The sequence below is a fragment of the Pan paniscus genome, chromosome 8 (genome assembly GCF_029289425.2).
Source record: "Pan paniscus chromosome 8, NHGRI_mPanPan1-v2.0_pri, whole genome shotgun sequence".
Classification (NCBI taxonomy): Eukaryota; Metazoa; Chordata; class Mammalia; order Primates; family Hominidae; genus Pan; species Pan paniscus.
In genome coordinates, this window is record NC_073257.2 from 122084848 (window position 1) to 122103369 (window position 18522).

Sequence of the window (18522 nt, forward strand, 5' to 3'; positions counted from 1 at the left end):
ATGTTGCAGTACTATACATCTGACCCGTGCCACCACTGGGCAATTAAAGAGAAAGCAAGGTTTTCTCTGGGCTTAGCTGGTTCATTGTCTCAGTACCATCTTTCATTTGGGGCAAGAGAGATCAGAGCTGTTTCACACAAGGGCCAGTTTTTGCAAAATGGCATTGGAGAAAGCTTGTTTGAAACTGTGCATACATGAGGTCTTCCTAACATTTTTAGATGTTTACAGGCATTTCAACACGAATAACTCAGGTTGTGGTTCTCACAGAAGCAAAAAATCAGTAATTGTTCTAATAATGGAAGATAAACTTTTTTTTTTTTTTTTTTTTTTGAGACGGAGTCTGGCTCTGTCGCCCAGGCTGGAGTGCAGTAGCGCTATCTCGGCTCACTACAAGCTCCGCCTCCCGGGTTCACGCCATTCTCCTGCCTCAGCCTCTGGAGTAGCTGGGATTACAGGCATGCGCCACCACGCCCGGCTAATTTTGTATTTTTGGTAGAGACAGGGTTTCTCTACGTTGGTCAGGCTGGTCGCGAACTCCCAACCTCAGGTGATCTGCCCGCTTTGGCCTCCCAAAGTGCTGGGATTACAGGCGTGAGCCACTGCGCCCGGCCATCAAGAGTTTTTATGACAATGTGTATGAAGCTGCCTTTGAGTAGTGTGGCTGCATCGCACACCTCCAGGGGGCAGCATTGTCTTTGTCCTCTATATAAATTGTTCCCCTGGAGGAAAACTCCAGGTGACTTTGCAAAGTAACCATATTTAGATGGGCTTGTCATAGAGATATTTTCCAAGGAAGTGCAGAAGAGTCTTGTTCACTACATCTTGTTCCTTTCTTAGATACAAGTTACATCAGAATAGGGGACTCAGGCTCTTGCCTGGGTCTGGATTGGAAGAAAAAGAGCTTACCATGGGCCAGAGTGTGCTAAGTCAGATACAATACACAAGCATCTTATCACACATTTCAATGATGTGGAAACTTAGGCCAAGAGAGGTTAAGGGACGTGTCCAAGTTCACACAGTCTGTATGCAGCAGAGCTGGGATTTGAACCCTTTCCTATGGCACTCTAGAGCAGCCTTCAATCATCACCTGACGCCTCCAGTACTTCCCAGGGCTGGAAAGCATCCATGATTGCGGACAGCAGTGGCAGTGAAACAATGTCAGCTGGGGTAGGGGTTTTCAGAGGCAAAAGGTGGAATTCAGCTGGGGAGGGGGGTGGTTCCTGAGCTGCCACTTCTGCCTCTCAAATTAAAGGGAGCCAGGTGTGGAGGCATCCTGGTGTGAGCTTTGCACAGCTGAACCAAGGCTGGGCAGAGGAGTGTGGAGAGGGATGCTGACATCTCCTCCCACTTCTGGAAAATAACTTTGCATTTGAAGGGAGAAAGGCATGAGTAAATCTGTAACTCGGATTTGGACGGCCTGGGATTTCATTTGGCTGTGTGAAGGCACACACAGGTGCCTCGCAAGTGTGTGCGTGATTACGTATGTATGTGTGTCTGTGAGTAGGAGTGTTTGTGTTGGGGGTGGGGGGATCTTCTGGTTACACACTGGTTCCCTTCTTCCCATTTGGATTGGGGAGCTTTTATTTATTTTTAAGTCATAGCAGCCACCATGAATGGGGACCTAACTATGTGCCAGGCATTGTGCTGGACACTTTTTGAGGCATTATTTTTCTGTGAAAAAAGTAGTTTGTTTTTATGCAGGTGCACCCAGAGACATCAGGTATTTTTTTCCATTCCGGTTAAAAGACAGTGTTCTACTCTGTGGTAAGCCTTGGGGAGAGGCAGGGAAGGCTGCGGGTACGGGCAGGGGCGGTCCCTGCCTCGCTCGCTAGTCTCCACCTTTTATTTTGACCGGTCCGATGGCGACAGGCTCGCACTAGGACCCAGGCGCCAGAGTGCCTCCGTCTGTCCTGTAGGTTCATTCAATCTCCCATACACACAGACCCACAGCGAGACCGACACACACTCCCATACACTCACACACACAACTGCAGGCAGCGAGGCTCGGGAAGTCAGGCCGGCTCTTCGCCCCGGCGCCTTCTCTGCTCCAGCCGGCCGGGTCTCCCTGGGGGCCCGGAGCTCGGCCGGGCCGCGCAGCCCCGTTAGAGGACGAGCTCGGCGGACCCCCGCTCCTCCATGGGCAAACGCGGGCGGCCGCGCAAGGAGGCGCGCTGCGAGGGCGCGGGGCTGGCCCCCGCCGCGCCCCCGGCTGTGCCCCCCGCCGCGGCCGCGCCCCAGCCCCCGGCCCTGCCCGAGGACCCCGCTGGGGCCAAGCCCAGGTGCCCCTTCTCAGACATTTTCAACACCAGCGAGAACTCGATGGAGAAGCACATCAACACTTTTCTGCAGAACGTGCAGATTCTGCTCGAGGCCGCCAGCTACCTGGAGCAGATCGAGAAAGAAAACAAAAGTAAGTTTGGGGGCCCCTGCTCTTCCTCGGCGCCCGGTTCTTTCTTTCTCGCCCACTTGGGCGACCCCTGTTGCGAGCTCGGCCCGTCCCCCCCCCGCCCAACATACACATCCAGCCCTTGGCAGTAAAGCCGATGACACCGGAGAAAGGACACGCACGCACAAAGCTGCTAAAGATGTAACAAAGACGGGCGAGGGGGAGAGGGGCCTGTCGGTGCGTCGGTCTGTCCTCTCCGGCGGGCTGGGGCTGGGAGGATGGCCCAGCGGAGGAGCGGGGGAGTGTTGTTGTTTGCTGACAACTGAGCCGAGAGCTCATCTCTTTGAGGTCGCTTTTCTTCCTTTTTTTTTTTTTTTTTTTTTTTTTCCGGAGCCTTCTCAGGCAGACAAGTGGTGTTTTTCTGTTGCTCGTTCCTGGGTGGGGTGGGGATTAGAAGCCGAAAGTTGGAAACCATAGGCAGAGCTCAGAGGTTCCAGAAAGAAAACACACAGACACACACTACAACAATAACAACCAAACAGCTCTCCACGGCGTGGGCTCGGCTCTGTCTCTCTCTGTCCCTCCTACTTCGCCTTTTTCCTTCCCTCTCGCAGCAGGACTAGGCTCAGGCCATCACGTCTACGGACACAGTCCCCCTGCACGTCCGTTGCCCTGGGGTGCCACCGCCGCCCCCCCCCCCAAAGAAGGAGGCCGGCGGGGCCAAGCAACGCCAGCAGCTCGCCCCGGACACGCCGTCCCGAGCCCGGGAAACTTGGCCGTGGGGACGCGGCTAGAAGGAAACTTTGGGATCTTTGAGAAACAATAGTTGGGGAAGAAGGTGTGGGCTGTTCTGTGCTTTTTCTTTATTTTCCGGGAGACGGCTCCTGAGTGAGCGCACAGGGCAAGCAAGGCAAACGCCTTCCTGGTCGATTTCTACCCCCCCCCACCCGCCCACCCCCAGATTCACGTGGATAGTAGTGCGTGGGTGGGGGTGTGCTGGGAACCCCACCCTGGCCTGGCCTCTTTTTTGTATTCATTTGTTTCATTTTTGCCCCTACCAGCCAGGTCCCCCAGCTTTCCCCAGGCAGTCGACTCAGCGCCCTAACGGGGGCACGCGTGTGCAGCGTATCCGGCACGGTCCTCAGAATAATAGCTGTGAAAAGGAGGAAGGGAACTAGGCAGACAGACCGACAGATAGGGGGAAACCGGGATGTTTAATGTGTCCGAACAAGTAGGAAGATCAATGAGGCGCGAGTGTGTGTGTGTACGTGTGCGCGTGTGTGTGAGAGAGAGAGAAAGAAAGAAAAAAGGTCCCGATTGCAACGTGTCAGATCTTGCAACCTTCCCCCCACCCAACACAACAACCCTCAGACACAAAAACACCATTGCTGACTGATACCCCAGGTCTTCAGGGTTAAAGGAACCGTGTGTTGGCAGCGCAATTGTGCAGACGCTGTAAGGCCAAAACGAGGATTTGTGTTGTGAGGTCGGTGGTGCGTTCTTTTCTTTCTCTTCTCGCCTGTTTTCCCGGAGTGCCTGGGTTGCGAGAAAGGCGCATCGCAGGCTATGCAGCCGAATCGCTTCGCAATTATTCATGCTGGTCGGAGGGGGATGGGGCGCGGGAAGCTACGTGTGCATTTGTCTGGAGGGTAGTTTCTGAAAAGCCAGAGCTGGTGGGGAGCTGGGTGAAGACGTGGTTTTGTTTGGTGTGTTTGCTTTTGTTGCAGGGGGGAGGGGCGCGATTTCTTCAGCTACCCCCATCCCCGGCTACCAGTTCTCTGGAGTCTGTCCCGTGGCGTTGGCTCTGACTAGGGGTACACCCCATGAGGGCACGTTGGCAGTGTGTGGCAAACCTGGCTTGCCCCCCTACCCCAGCCACCCCCCCTCACCAGCGAGGTGTATGGAAGAGGCGGTCGGAGATTCCTCAGCGTCCCGCCCCCCACTTCGCACCCGCAGACAATCGGAGACCTCCCCCCGCCCCACCCCCCACCCCGCCGCCCTGGCCGCCGCCACCTCGTTGTTTACCCCGTGCCGGGGCTCCGGCGTGGCCACCAGTCACGTAAGCAGAGAGCCGGGCGCGCCGGGCTTGGGCTGCCCCGCGCGGGGCGGGCCCGTGGCGGCGTAACCGGGCTCCAGAAGCTGGTGAAGCCGAGGGGCTTCCTCCCAGCCCATCGCCCGAGGCGTCCGCCCTGCAAATCTGCCAGCCCCCGAGAGGGGTTTGGAACCTTAGCACCTAAGTCTAAGTCAACTTCATGTGCGTAATAGGTCCCTCGGCCCCGCAGCCCCCCTCCTCCGGCCGGCTCCCAGCGGGAGTATTTTTAGCTCTCTTGCTTCTTTTCGCCGCTGCTGTTTGGCTCTAAATGACGTGATGCCAACGGCCCCCAGATTTCCCCGAGAGCTTGGGGCGCCGCGCTGTGCCCAGTTTGGCTGCAGAGACCCCGCTCCAGGCCCTCGCCCCGTCCCCAACAGCTCGAACAGGCTGGGGTGACCTCCGGCAAACTCCGTGCGACCATCCGCCAGGCCCTCTGTTATCCCCCTTGCAAAGAGAAGCGGTCCACGGGGGCCACTTTATCCCACCCCCTCTCCTCCCCTCCTCCTGCCCGGTCTAGGTCTCTGGGTACGGAAAACGGCGGGCCCTACATCTGCCTCGTTTTATGGGGGGCGCTTCTTCGCGCTGGCGGCGCTCGTCGTTGTTTTCTGCTCGCTGCACACAATGCCCGCGCGTCACGGCAATCCGCGTGTGCACAGCAATAACGCGAGTCGGGGGGCGGGTCGTGCGTGCGCCCGGCTCGGGCACTGCGGGTCGCTCGGCGCGCGCGGGGCTTGTTTTGCTCCCGAGCTCTGCTTTCCGAAACGCTTACATCATTCAGTCGTTGGGGGAGGGAGAGGGATCTGGGCGTTCCGATAGGATTCCAGCATCTACCGGGTCCCTGGTTTCTGGAAGGAAGCAGGGACCCTAGCTTTTTAGTAGTTATTATTGGGGGTGGGGTTGGGTAGTTTGTTGTGTACGTCTTTTTTTTTTTTTTTTTTTAGGTCACTACTGCAAAAGGGCATCGGTGGCCGACTCAGGTGCACAACCTCCCCGCCTTCATTTCAGCGAGTTCCCCTATAATCACTTGATCTCGGTTTCTCCGCCTTCTCCTCCTCCCCCTCCCAGCTAGAGACACATGGTTTCCACATGGAGACAAACTTCTTTCCTCCGACTGGACTTGACCTAGCTGCGTCGTTCAGCCAATCGGCAGCTCCAGCCTCTTCTGACGTCACGCGTTGCTGGGGCCGGAGGCTGGGGGTGGGGTGGAGCCAGGCTGCAAGCCAGGAAATCTCTGGGAGCTGTAGTGCGGCCAGCTGGTCCAGTCTCTTCTTAAAGGGACGCTCTTCTGTCCGGAGATGAGTGTCGGGCCCCGATTCTCCATTTCGGGTTCGGTGAGACCTTTCTGAGATGCATGGTGGACCCTGGTCACGAGTTAACACGTTCCGTTTTTACTGCTGTTTGCGAAGTACTTACTTGGCGGGAGCTTGCCTTATTTTCCATCGTAGCCAGAACTGCTTTTCGTTCCCTTGTTGAGGTTTCCGTACTGGTAGTGTTCACCAAGTTGTGGCCACATTGCTGAATTATTTCCAGTGGAGAGGTTGAGTTTTCTTGGAGGAGGGGTTCAAATTAAGTCACCTATTGTTGACTGTCTGCTGTGTGCAAGGCAGGGGGGATTCCCTAGGAAAGGCAGGTACATTCTCCCAAAACTCCAACTGATGTGAATCTCCACGGATCACAAATTGAAGGCCTCCAGAAATATTAATCATGAAGGCTGTGATCCTATTACCACAAATTCAGAAATTATATGTAAATAATCTCTGACATCATCACCTATATGCATTTTGAGTCCAGTGGAAGGGTGGGAATTAAGGACTGACTAATAAGTAGAAAAAGATCTTGGAAAAGGTTAAAACTAAAAGAGAAGAAGAGATCCATAAAGGGATGTTATGTGCATAAGAGCCGACTGGCAGGTAAGTGAAAGAAGCTGTGAGAGCAGGTAAGGTCTGGAGGAGAGAAATGGGCTTCCTAGTGTCTGGAGGAGGTTGCTTTGGAGGCAACACTTCAGATAGGGAAGGACGATCAGATGAGAGTAGAAAGCCATAAGGCTCCTTGGAGTGGATCACCTGGGTTTGAGGGTGGGGTGCTTTCCTAGGGGCACGGACAGCCCAAGAAACAGCCTGTTCCTCCTGGTAGAGGAAGCTGCTGTTGTGTGGTGTCATTTGGCCCCACCCTGCCTTCTGACTTAATCTCCTCTTCCTTGCCCTGAAACTTCTGTGTCTGTGCAGCAGATCCACCAGCAAGCAGGCTTCACAGTCGAACCTCTGTGCTCGACTTAGACTCTTCCACTGTCTAGAATGCTTTCATTCTCTTACTCCCCTAGGGATATCTGTATCCTACCTTCTCTTCAAGACTTAGATCAGTTCCCACCTCCTCCAGGAAGCTTCCCCTAGCTATTTCAGCCCATTTGGCTCTATTTGTTAAGTCATTGTACTTGAGAGAATGAAACCTTTGCAGTCACATGGAGCAGGGCCCAGCTTGCTACTCTACTGCTTACTGGCTTTGTGACTTTGGACACAACTTACTTAGCCTGAGGTTCCATTTCCTTTTTGCAAAATGGGGATAACAATAGTATGACCCTCATATCATTGTCAAACAACTCAATGAGGCACTGCACTTAAATATTTAACGTACCTGAAATATAATAGGTGCTCAATAAATAGCAACTTCTCTGAGCTTTGATAATCAGTACCATGCACTTCTCTACTTGCTTCCTGTGTGTTAGCTTTACCTTTACAAGGAGTTTATTAGTAACTTAAGAGAAAAGATCACTTACAGTATTCAATGCATGTTACCCATTGCATATAGCACACCACTGGGCATACAGTAGTAGATCCTTAATATAAATGTTTTGATTGGTTAGATTTGTCATTTACTGCTAGCTATGGCACGAGGATCAGGTTTGGAGGCCAGGGGACACATGACAGCCTTTCCGAAGATTTGGAGACGAGTCAGAAATACTGATCTCCAACTCCCTTGGGTGGTGAGACCAATCCCTGCAAGAAGATGATAGTTCAGACCTGAAGAGCTGAGACTGCATCCTGTGAACAGCTGTGACCCTGAGAAACAAATAAGAAAGAAGGAGACTAGAGTGACTTCTGCTGAAATCGAGGGCTTTGATGGCAACTAATGTTCAAGCTGGTCACGTTTTTGCATGGCAACAATCTTATGAATTCATACATTCTTCAAATGTACATTGAATGTCTACTATGTGCAGATGCTTCTTTCTGAAAACTTTGTAGGTTGAAGTATGGTGGGGGTGGAGTAGGGTATTTGTCTTTAGTGGAGTTATGTGAAGAGCATTCTTAAATCAGGCCCTATTTCCTCTGCATCCCAAATTATGTTCCCCAGATTCAACTTATTTTTTCCAGTTTTAAATATGATCTCTGCTGACTGGTAAATACCAGAAGAAGGCTTTTTTGAGGATATTGTTACGGCTTTCAGAATCACGGAGCTCCCAAGGACTGTGTGTCCTGGAAAGGAGATCCAGGGAAAGGGGACAGGGCCTTGGAAGTTAGAGAAGTTGAATTGAGCCATTCCTGGTTTGGGAGCAAAAAGGAGGCTCCATTAGCTACCAAGGCAAAACAGTAGCTGCTCATCCATCTCTCATCTCTGATCGAAACAGTCTCCCACTGACACGTCCAGAAATGGGGATTCATCTGGAGATGCCTGGGCAAAAGTCTAGAGGTGAAACTGAGGAAAATGAAGAGGGTGCCGGCGTGCAGCAGCAGCAACTAATTGTATGGCATAATATCAATAATGGCTACAATTTATTGAACACTGACTGTATTCCAAGTATGGGGCTGTGCATTCATTATCTCCCCTGATCTTCACAACAACCTTCTGATGGATGCAATTTTATTACCCCCTTTTATGGAGGAGGGAACTGAGGAGCAGGGATGCCAGGTAATTTGCCCAAAGGATATATAGCTAGTAAGTGGCGGAGCTGAGTTTTGAACTTAGGCCTCTGATTCCAGAGCCTGTGCTCTTAACCATATACACATGTACTCATTTTACAGCCAAGGAATGAAGTCCAGAGAGGTGAAATGACTTACTCAAGGTCACCCAGGAACCTGAAGCAGAGCTGGCATTTGAAACACCTTGTTTATTGTCCAAGGTCTTCCTGCACACACCTTGCTTAGAAAAGGTTTCAAAGTGAGGCTGGAGTCAGAAGAGCCAACCAGAGAGGCTTTTTTTTTTTTTTTTTTTTTTTGTCTTTCAGAGTTGTTCAACTCTCCTGGCCTTAACTCAAGTTTAGGGCTCCTAGGAAACACCACCCCCCTCCTGCTGCCTTTCCCAAGTCTGTCCTCTGGGCATATTAGAGGACTTGGGGCTGTTGCTATGGTACTGGGGCCAACAGCAGGTTCATCAAAAGCGGGGTCTTTTGCCTTTTGAAAAAAAAACCCAGCCCTGCAGAAGCGAATTGGCCACAAAGATTTGCATCAGTCATTGTGGCTTGTTCTGTTTTAGATCCCCCTGCCTCCCTACCCCACCCCCTCCTCCCTACCACCACCACTTTCTATAAATACAGTTGGATAAATATTGATTTAAACTGGGTTTCTGGAGGAGAAGCACATGCTTGCCCTGGCTTGGTCTTCACTTAGATACCACCAGTATGTCAGGCCTGACACACCTAACCCCTGACAGCTCTGGCTTCCAAATGTCCTGTTTTGGGGAGATGAATTGTGGTTTTGTGGCTTTTGAGTTTTTTTTTTTTTTTTTTTTTAAAGGAGAGAAAGAAAAAGAAATAAAAATGTAACAACCCAGCAAGAAATGGGAGTCTTCCTGCAGAATGAGGAAAGCAATTTTCAGCAGGCAGAAATGGGGGAGCTTTATAGTAATATGGCCTCCTGAACCATTCTTCTCCTTTCCCATTTTTCTTTCCGCTCCACTTCAGTTTTTTTTTTTTTTTTTGAGATGGAGTCTCACTCTGTTGCCCAGGCTGGAGTGCATTGGCACAATCTTGGCTCACTGCAACCTCCACCTCCTGGGTTCAAGTGATTCTCCTGCCTCAGCCTCCCAAGTAGCTGGGACTACAGGTGGTTGCCACCACGCCTGGCTAATTTTTGTATTTTTAGTAGAGACAGGTTTTCACCGTGCTGGCTAGGCTGGTCTTGAACTCCTGACCTTGTGATCCGCCCACCTTGACCTCCCAAAGTGCTAGGATTACAGGCGTGAGCCACCACACTGGGTCCAGGTTTTGTTTTTAAAGGAGGCAGGTATTAGCACAGAGCATCAGGGCCAGAAGGAGCCCCAGAGGTCACAGAGCATCCATCATCTGTACAGTCATGGAGTCTGAGACCCAGAGAGGGACACTGGCTTGCCCAAGATGACACAGCAGAGGCAGAACCAGGTCCTTCTGGGCTGTGTTCCCTCCTACCTGATACGAGAATGGGTTCCAGGTAGAGTCCCAACCTGGGCATTTGTTTCACAGGTCCAGTGCTCATAAAGTCAGCAATTTTCAAACCTGGTTTACTGATCCCAGGGTGTGTCCGGTTATTGCAAAGGTCGTTGCAACATTCTCAATAGTCTTTCAAAATGAAGCTAATTTCAATTTGCCATACTTAGAAAAATACTATCTTTTACATTTGGGGGCTGGGAGGAGGGAGGAGCTAGAAGGTGGTGGCAGTGATGAGGTGGCTATCCCAAGCCTTGACTGAGGAGGAGGAATTCAAGTCTTGGGGGATCCTTCTGGAGGTGGAGCTCTAGGCTCACAGTGGGGAGAGAGAAAAAAAAGAGAGGGAGGGAGGATGGAAGGGAATGGGAGAGGCTTCAATTCCCTGTCCCAGGGACAGACACCTGCTCTCTGGCTCTTCTAACTTAAAGGAAGCAATTGTCTCTGATGTCATTGTACCCGAGTGGCCTGGCTAGAGGTGTTAAAGCTGTCAACAGCTGACTTGATCTTTGTGGTCAAAAATAATGGGCATTTGCCATCATCATGCTGAGCAGGAGGCTCCTTCTTTGCTTCCTCATCTTGGCAGAAGTGTGCTGGGCCCCTTGCTTATGAAATGTTTTGAAAGTTCAGGTGACCCTTGGTTTGAGCAGTACGCTCCAGGGAATATATGTAAACAGAATCCTTTTTCAAAAAAATTTAGAGAAACTCTCTTGAAAAGCCCTTGTGGCAACTATTTTGGTAAGATGTGGAATTATGTTGTGAGCCATTCTCCCTAAATTTGTGTTTATTCATTCATTAATTAAACCAGTACATAAGGAGTACATACTTGCTTAATGGGAGGCACTGTGCTAGGTCTTGGAGGTAGAGTCCCTGCCCTCATGGAGTGTATTATTCCAGTGCCAGGTTTTAGAGGTAGAGTTCCTGTCTTCATGGAGTGTACTGTTCCACTGCCAGGTTTTAGAACTTCACTTGTCTTAAAGTGAACCCCAACAATGCAGGATGGCATTTGACTTGAGTATTTTTGTCTTTGGTTCTAGCTATCATTATAGACAGAATAAAAATTTAGCCTGGGCTTCCAAAAGGAGTAGTTCTTTCCCTCCCTGTCTCCCCTATCTGTGTTTAATGTTTTTTTTTTTTTTTTTTTTTTTGGAGACAGGGTCTTGCTCTGTTACCCAAGCTGGAGTACAGTGGCACAATCTCAGCTCACTGCAACCTCTACCTTCTGGGCTCAAGTGATCCTCCTGCCTCAGCCTCCCGAGTAGCTGGGACTATAGGTGTGTGCCACCTTGCCCCACTGATTTTTTGTATTTTCTGTAGATACAAGGTTTTGCTATATTGTCGAGGCTGATCTCGAACTCCTGGGCTCAAGCCATCGACCCACCTCGGCCTCCAAAAGTGCTGGGATTACAGGCATGAGCCACCGTGCCCGGCCTACAATCCTTTGTGTTTTTGTGTTTGTCCTTGTAATTTCTACAGATGTTTTTTTTTTCTTTCACTGCCTGAGCTTAGGAAACTGTGTAAGCAACCTTGTAAGTAAATACATTCCACTCTCAGTTCTTTACAGATAGGGGCCTTCTGCACTTGGAGGATTGTCCACACCAGCATTCCTCCCAAGTCCACTCTCCTGTACAACATGCTCTTGGCCACAGACCTCTAATATCCAACTCCAGTGTCTGTAAGGAAATTTAGACACAGCAAAATTAGAAAGATAAACACACTGTCCTGAGGGAGAGGGAGATTGAGAAATTCAAACTGAAGCCAATTAAAGGGGATCTGGATTACCTACTATTTGAAATTTCTTTTTCTGTGTCTTTATTGCCATTAGCAAGGATACTTGAATAAAGGTGATTTGGGAGTAGGAAGGCTATTGTATTAAAGTGGAGGACATGCCCAGGGCTGCTCTGGGCAAGTGAGAGCTGGTGTGGACTTTGTTTTTATTTCTACAGGGGCCCAGAACTACCTTATGGTGCCCCTGTGTTATCTTCCTCTTACCTCCACCACAGCCTGACCGTCCTGCCATATTTCTTGGCTCCCAAGACTGTGTGTGCCTTGCATACAACTTACTTTCATTTTTTTCTGCCAGTGGTACTGAGCTAAGTTTTTGTTGAACTGAGCTAAGTTCAACAAATAATTTCTAAAACCTGCCAGGGAGCCAAGCTCTGTGCTTGGTGATTCCAAAGTGAAGCATGTATGATCTCCAGTTCCAGGTCTATCTTCTAGTTCAAATGATAGACGAATAGAAATCAGTCAACAATTCTTGTCTGTCTTCTGGGAGAGTGTGATAACCTGTCCCCAAGAGAGCTGCTGACAAGTGCAATGTCTTCTCTGTTTTCCAAAGGAGTGGTGATAATGCCCTCCTAGTATTGAGCATTTACTATGGGCCAGCACAATGCTACGTGCTTTATATTAAATTCTCACAAACATCCAATATGCAGGTGCTATAATAACCCTCATGTTGTAGATGAGGAAAGCCTTAGCTTTAGCAAGACTAACTTTCCTAAGGCCACAGTCTAATAAATAGTGGAGTAGAGACGAAAACCCCAGATTTTTCTTTCTTCCTAGAGAGACCTTAGGGCTCTGGGAAAAGCCCCAGGGAGTAAGAAATGTGCAAGAGTCAAGAATTGGAATCTGGAGGCTGGGCACGGTGGCTCACGTCTGTAATCCCAGCACTTTGGGAGGCCGAGGTGGGCGGATCACGAGGTCAGGAGATCGAGACCATTCTGGCTAACACGCTGAAATCCCGTCTCTACTAAAAATACAAAAAATTAGCTGGGTGTGGTGGCGGGCGCCTGTAGTCCCAGCTACTCGGGAGGCTGAAGCAGGAGAATGGCGTGAACCCGGGAGGCGGTGCTTGCAGTGAGCCGAGATCGCACCACTGCACTCCAGCCTGGGTGACAGAGTGAGACTCCATCTCAAAAAAAAAAAAAAAAAAAAAAAAAAAAAAAAAGATTTGGAATCTGGAATGTTTTAAGTTAGGCTGAGGGTGCCCTTGAGGATGCCTCCCTGGAGCGACTTCCTTTTCTCCCCACTCTTGCTAGGGTAGAGAGTGGGCTGTCAGAACCTCCAGGGCCCTTTGGGTGTTGACAGTGGAGCCAAATGGCTCCTTTCTCTAGACGGAGATGGTCTAGGGTGTCACTGCTTGCACCTGCAGTAGTACCTTGCCCAGCACCCCCTGGGGAACTCACCCAACCAGTAGATCTCCTGTGGTTCTGCATACTAGGGTGTCAGGGTGTGAATCCACACCCTGTCAGACTTATTAGGCTTCCTGGAGGCGCCCGAGCTTGTAAGGCAACTGGGCTGGCCCATACATGGAGCCAAGGGCTTCTGCCAGGGAAGCCAGAGGAGAGAGGCAAGTGTGAGCTGCAGAGATGAGCATTAGGTCCTCGCTGCCACCGTGACAGTGTGGGCCAGCTGGTTCCAGTCAGACGATGACATAGGCCAACCACTTCCTCTCGCTGATCCAGAGCTAGGAAACAAGGGATCTTAAATATAACTGGATTTGTCTGGGCGAGGTGGCTCATGCCTGTAATCCCAGCACTTTGGGAGGCCGAAGTGGGTGGATCAACTGAGGTCAGGAGTTCGAGACCAGCCTGGCCAATATGGTGAAACCCTGTCTCTACTAAAAGTACAAAAATTAGCTGGGCATGGTGATGGGTGCCTGTAATCCCAGCTACTTGGGAGGCTGAGGCAGGAGAATTGCTTGAACCCGAGAGGCGGAGCTTGCAGTGAGCCAAGGTCGTGCCACTGCACTCCAGCCTGGGAGACAGAGTGAGACTCCGTGTCAAAAAACAAAAACAAATACAAAAACAAAAAACCCAAAATATAACTGGGTTCCTATTACTCACTTTTCAAAAGCCCTTCAATAGCTTCTTTCCTGCCTCACTTAAAATAAAATCCAAACTCCTTGTCATGGCCTTCATCATTGCCGTTCAGAGTGAGTGTGACTGGAGGATGGAGAGCCTTGGTACCCCCTGGGAGCTTGTCAGAAATGAGACTCCAGGTCTGCTGCAGCAGAATCTGCATTTGCCACAATACCCAGGTGATTTGTGTGCTCCTTAAAGTTTGAGAAGATGTCTTAAACAGTCTTTGTGATCATCCCAGAACTCCTCACCCAGCCACCTAACCTTATCCCATTTTTATCATTTATCCCATATCCTGCTCATCACAATTTACACTTACTCTACTTGCTTATCATCAGTCTGGAGGGCTAGAATATAAGCACATAGAGGACAGGGACCATAAGTAGTTTTGTTCATTATTTTATCTTTGGCATCTAGCTTAGTGCCTGGCACATAACAGATGCTTAAGGAATATTTATTGAATAAATGATTAGTTTTCTGTCTTTATCTTTCTGACCTAGTGTTTCTCAACACAGGAGCTGTTGGTGTGACAGTTCTTGTACAGATTAGTTTGGAATATGGCAGGATTTAACATCCTTGGTTCCCACCCACTAAACGCCACTGGAACCCCCCCAGTCATTGTGACAATAAAAAAGACACTCCTACAATGTTTCTACCGCCTCCTAGTGTGATGGGATTGCCCTTGGTTGAGACCATTGCTTTAACCAATTTCATTTGACCTGACGCGATTGAACATAACATGATGTATGCTGTAGGGTCCAAGGGTCAGAAAATTCAAGTTCCAATCTGTTCATAGCCTGTGTGACCTTGGGCAAATCACCTAACCTTTCTGGGCCTTATTTGTAAAATAGGAATCTCAGAGGTGTGCTGAGGATTAAATGAACTGACTGGAGGAGCAGCACCGTGCATGTTGGCCCTAGTTATGTGGCAGCTAGTAGGCAAATGGATGTGTATTGTTCTAGGATCTAGGGACAATCCCAGCTTCCTCAAATCAAAACACTATTGCTGGAAGAGCTGGTGAGATCAGCTATACCTTGGACAGGCAAGAGAATGGTATTTTTATTATAAGTGCTGCATCTGAGGCTGAGAGAACGCAGATACAAGGCGGCAGGAGCTGGTTGTGTGGTTTAGTGTTCAGGGCCTGGCTAGACCTAAGTGTGACCTCCACAAGTTTCTGCTGCCTGGAAAAGGGTGGTGATGCCAAGGGGTGGGGGCAGGGCAACTCGAGGCCAGCTCCTGGCAGGGGAGGGAGGGTTACCCAGGGCTTTGGCAAGAATGTGGGGCATCCTCTTAGCAGCAGGAGAAGGCCTTAAAAACAAGTTACATCTAACTTTGAAAGAACAGACTATTGCAATACCAACATCTAGGAAACACAACAAAAAATACAGTTTACTTTTGCTTTCAAATATGGATGCAGAAATCCTAAACAAAAATATCAACTCTTGGAACTGAACAGTGCTTCAAAACAATAACACACCGTGGCTGACCAGGTTATTTGCTAGATATTGCTGAAAGTCACAAAATCTACCAGCATAGATGATTACAGGCACAAATTAAAGAATAAAATGTGTTTACACTAACAAATGTTGAAAAGTATTTGGGAGGCATTTCTAATGAAGAAAACTAATTCGGCACAACAAAGATTGTTTCCTGTGGTGGTCTTTTAATTTTAGTGGAAGGGTGAGGTTGGGCCCAAGGTTTGCGGTCATCATCAGGAGGGAAGGAGTTGACTCTGATGGCAACCTTTCCTTGGGGAAGAATGAACCATGAACAGAAAAAAACAGCATTTGGATCCTTTGGGAATGCAACTTCGTCTTGATATTTAAAGGAATGGGCCCCACGGGTTTAAAAAAGCCTGAGTTCTAACCTTTATTCCATCAGTTTGATAGACAGCTGTTGTCCTTGGGCAAGTTACCATACCTCTCTGAGCCTCAGCTTTCTCAAGTGAAAAATGGGGACTGTATTGAGAAACAAGCTTAATGACACAAACTTCTATGACATAAACCTTGAAATGTTATTTGGGGAAATATTCACTTGGCATGGCCCTAGCAAAATCCTCCCAAATACCTTATCAGTAGCACCCTGGTGTCACCCCAAGTGGGGTGCTCCAAAGTAAGCAAGCCGCTTAGATGTGCATGTTAATTGAGTCCTGCAATGCAGATGTCTTCTTGGATCCAAGTTCATGCAAAAAAGAAGGAAAAGGACATTTGAGAGATTAACACATCCATTATAATCACTGAAATAGGCTGCTGTAATAAGGGCCATTTAATAAAATGTAAGAAGCCCTTTTCTAAGAGGGAAGAGATGGGTCAGGATGGAAGTCAAGTGCAGCTGTTTGAGCCTTTGCCAGTGGTCTGATCTCACCAGTAAAACTGGAGTTAAAAAGCAACAAACTTCCAGATTCAGCCGTCTCAGATAAACACTGCCTCCCCCTGGCGTTCCCCCCACCCCATGTCCTTTCCCTTTCTCCCCAGCTCGGGCAGCACCTGAGTCGCTTGGTGCGTTTCCGTGTGGTTGGGATGTCAGCCGGCAGCCCTGGCGACAGGAGCCCTGGGAGGCGGCAGCTACCTCTCGGGTTTAGCATTACGTCATCCCTTCTAGACCCAAATTTATCTCGGCTGCACACAGATCCGCAGCTCTGAGCTGCCGCTGACTTGAGGAGAGCTTACGCATGAACTTAGGCAAGGCTGACTCACTGGGCGAGGGAAATGTTTTCTGCTGTTCTTCACGTTTCTGGGCTCTGGGGGAAGAGGAGGGGAGGAGGCTGCAGTAGTCATTTTGGGATGGGGGATGGAAAAATGTATAACTGTTAACGGTTCTCATTTAAGAGCTTGGAGTTCACCTCCCGTGTCCCCAGTGTTGATTATTTGAAAACGCCCATCCTTAAAGATAATTGCAGAAAACAGTGCCCTACTCAGTAAACACTTTGCAGTTTCAGGGAAGTTCTCCTAAGTGCAAGGTGTCATCAACACAGTAACTTTGGACTTGTAACTTAACCTCATGGCCCCTTCCTCTCTCCCCATCTCGCCTCCCTGAAGAAAAGATACAACACATCAGCCTCCATTGTTTATGAATCTGCAATAAATCACTTGGAAATTGTCACTAAGTAAACTGTGCTGAGAAAGGACCCTTAAGAATTGAGGGCTTTGCCTGCTTCCTTCAGAAGGCAGATTGTCCCCATCCGTGGCTGTGATCGTTATAGGCCTGGGGTATTCTGGGGGACTTTCTCCATTTTCAAATGACTCCCTTGAGAGAGAGATATACTTTAGGGAGAGGACAGAACAGAGACTATGGGTAGGATTCCAGATTCTTATGTCAGTAGACTTTGGAAGCCTTGCTTTTCCTGTTTCCCCATCTGCATTTGTAGTGCAAACTAGTTCATCGGAACAAAAGAAAGGCTATGGCTGCCTCTGGGTTCCTCCGGGCTGAGACTGTTGCTGAGGGATGGTTTGTGGGTAGCATTACTTTCCTGTGGATAGAGCCCTAAGCTTTGTGCTGGAGAGGCCCTTATAGCTGATGTCCAAGGAAGGACTCCAGGAGGCAGCCAGCGCAGGGAGAAGGAAGTGGCACCTCAATTGCTTTTAGAAAAGGCTGGAGATTTCTGTACATGAACCAGCCGTTAATACTGCCCACCATGATCATCATCTCTCCCCTTCTTCAATGCAGGTGGGCTTTTGGTGAGTCTCGCTCTACTTTCCATGTCCTCATCTCCCTCTTGGCCATGGCTCTAGAAGAAGGGCTCTAGGTTAGTTCACCTGGAGGTCAACTGTGGAAGGCCATGCATAGGCCCCAGGCCTCTTGCATGTAGCCATCTCTTCCTAACCAGCTATGGTTCTGTGACCTCTGGAATTAAAGCCATCTTGAATTCATGTATATTTTCAGTTTGTACTACTTTTCTTGATTGCTCGTCACACAAGTTTACCTCCTATTGGGAAAAGTAGAGTTGTATTTGTCCTAGCCAGGGACACTTTGGGAGGCTGAGGTGGGCGAGTCACGAGGTCAGGAGTTTGAGACCAGTGTGGCCAACATGGTGAAACCCTGTCTCTACGAAAACACAAAAAATTAGCTGGGCGTGGTGGCAGGCGCCTATAACCCCAGCTACTTGGGAGGCTGTGTCAGGAGAACCCGGGAGGTGGAGGTTGCAATGAGCCGAGATCGCGCCACTGCACTCCAGCTGGGGTGACAGAGTAAGACTCCGTCTCAAAAAATAAATAAATAAATAAATAAAAAATAAATAAATTCTACCCTCAACTAACAGATGTTCTAAATGAATGGTATTTTCTTTAAAATAATCCAGTCCCACCCCTACCGAACATGGCCCTTGTTGAGGGTGAAGGGAGGTTGTTACCAACACCCAGTGGGAAAGTCCAGATCCAAAACGACCTGGGAAAGTCCAGATCCAAAACGACCTAGTCAAGAGCTAAAAGAACAGTCCCTTTTTGAAAGCCTTTACAAAAAAAAAAAAAAAAAAAAGTTCTTCTGTGGCTTGCGAACACCTCTCATTTTGGGTCTGCTTGCATTTGATGGAACGTCTATTTGGTCTTAAATGTGGTGCCAAGTGTAATATTTAAAAGGACTGGCAGAATTTTGCAGCTTGTGACCTCACTGGAGATTTTGTTCACTTTACCAAAAAGAAAGAAAAGAAAAAAGAAAACAAAAGGTATGAGGGAAAGGTAAGAAAACAAAAGGTATGAGGGAAAGGTATATTAAAATGCAGCATGAAGCCGATAACATTTTTAAGAGGGTAAGATTTCCATCTCAAGATGGTATTTTCTGCAGGAGCCAATGGAAT

General features: G+C 49.0%; 1 protein-coding gene across 2 annotated transcripts in view; it reads left to right on the top strand.

The window, feature by feature from the left end:
• Positions 1–208: 208 nt before the first annotated feature.
• MXI1 (MAX interactor 1, dimerization protein) overlaps positions 209–18522 on the top strand; it is an 80464-nt gene continuing 62150 nt past the window's right edge. Inside the window, exon 1 of one of the 2 annotated variants that reach the window (XM_034931448.3) lies at positions 209–2410. In XM_034931448.3, coding sequence (XP_034787339.1) covers positions 2137–2410 — 274 coding nt within the window. In that variant the 5' untranslated portion in view covers positions 209–2136. Of the gene's footprint in view, positions 2411–5688; positions 5805–18522 lie in introns of those variants that run through there. The other variant, XM_055093370.1, reaches the window with a different exon arrangement.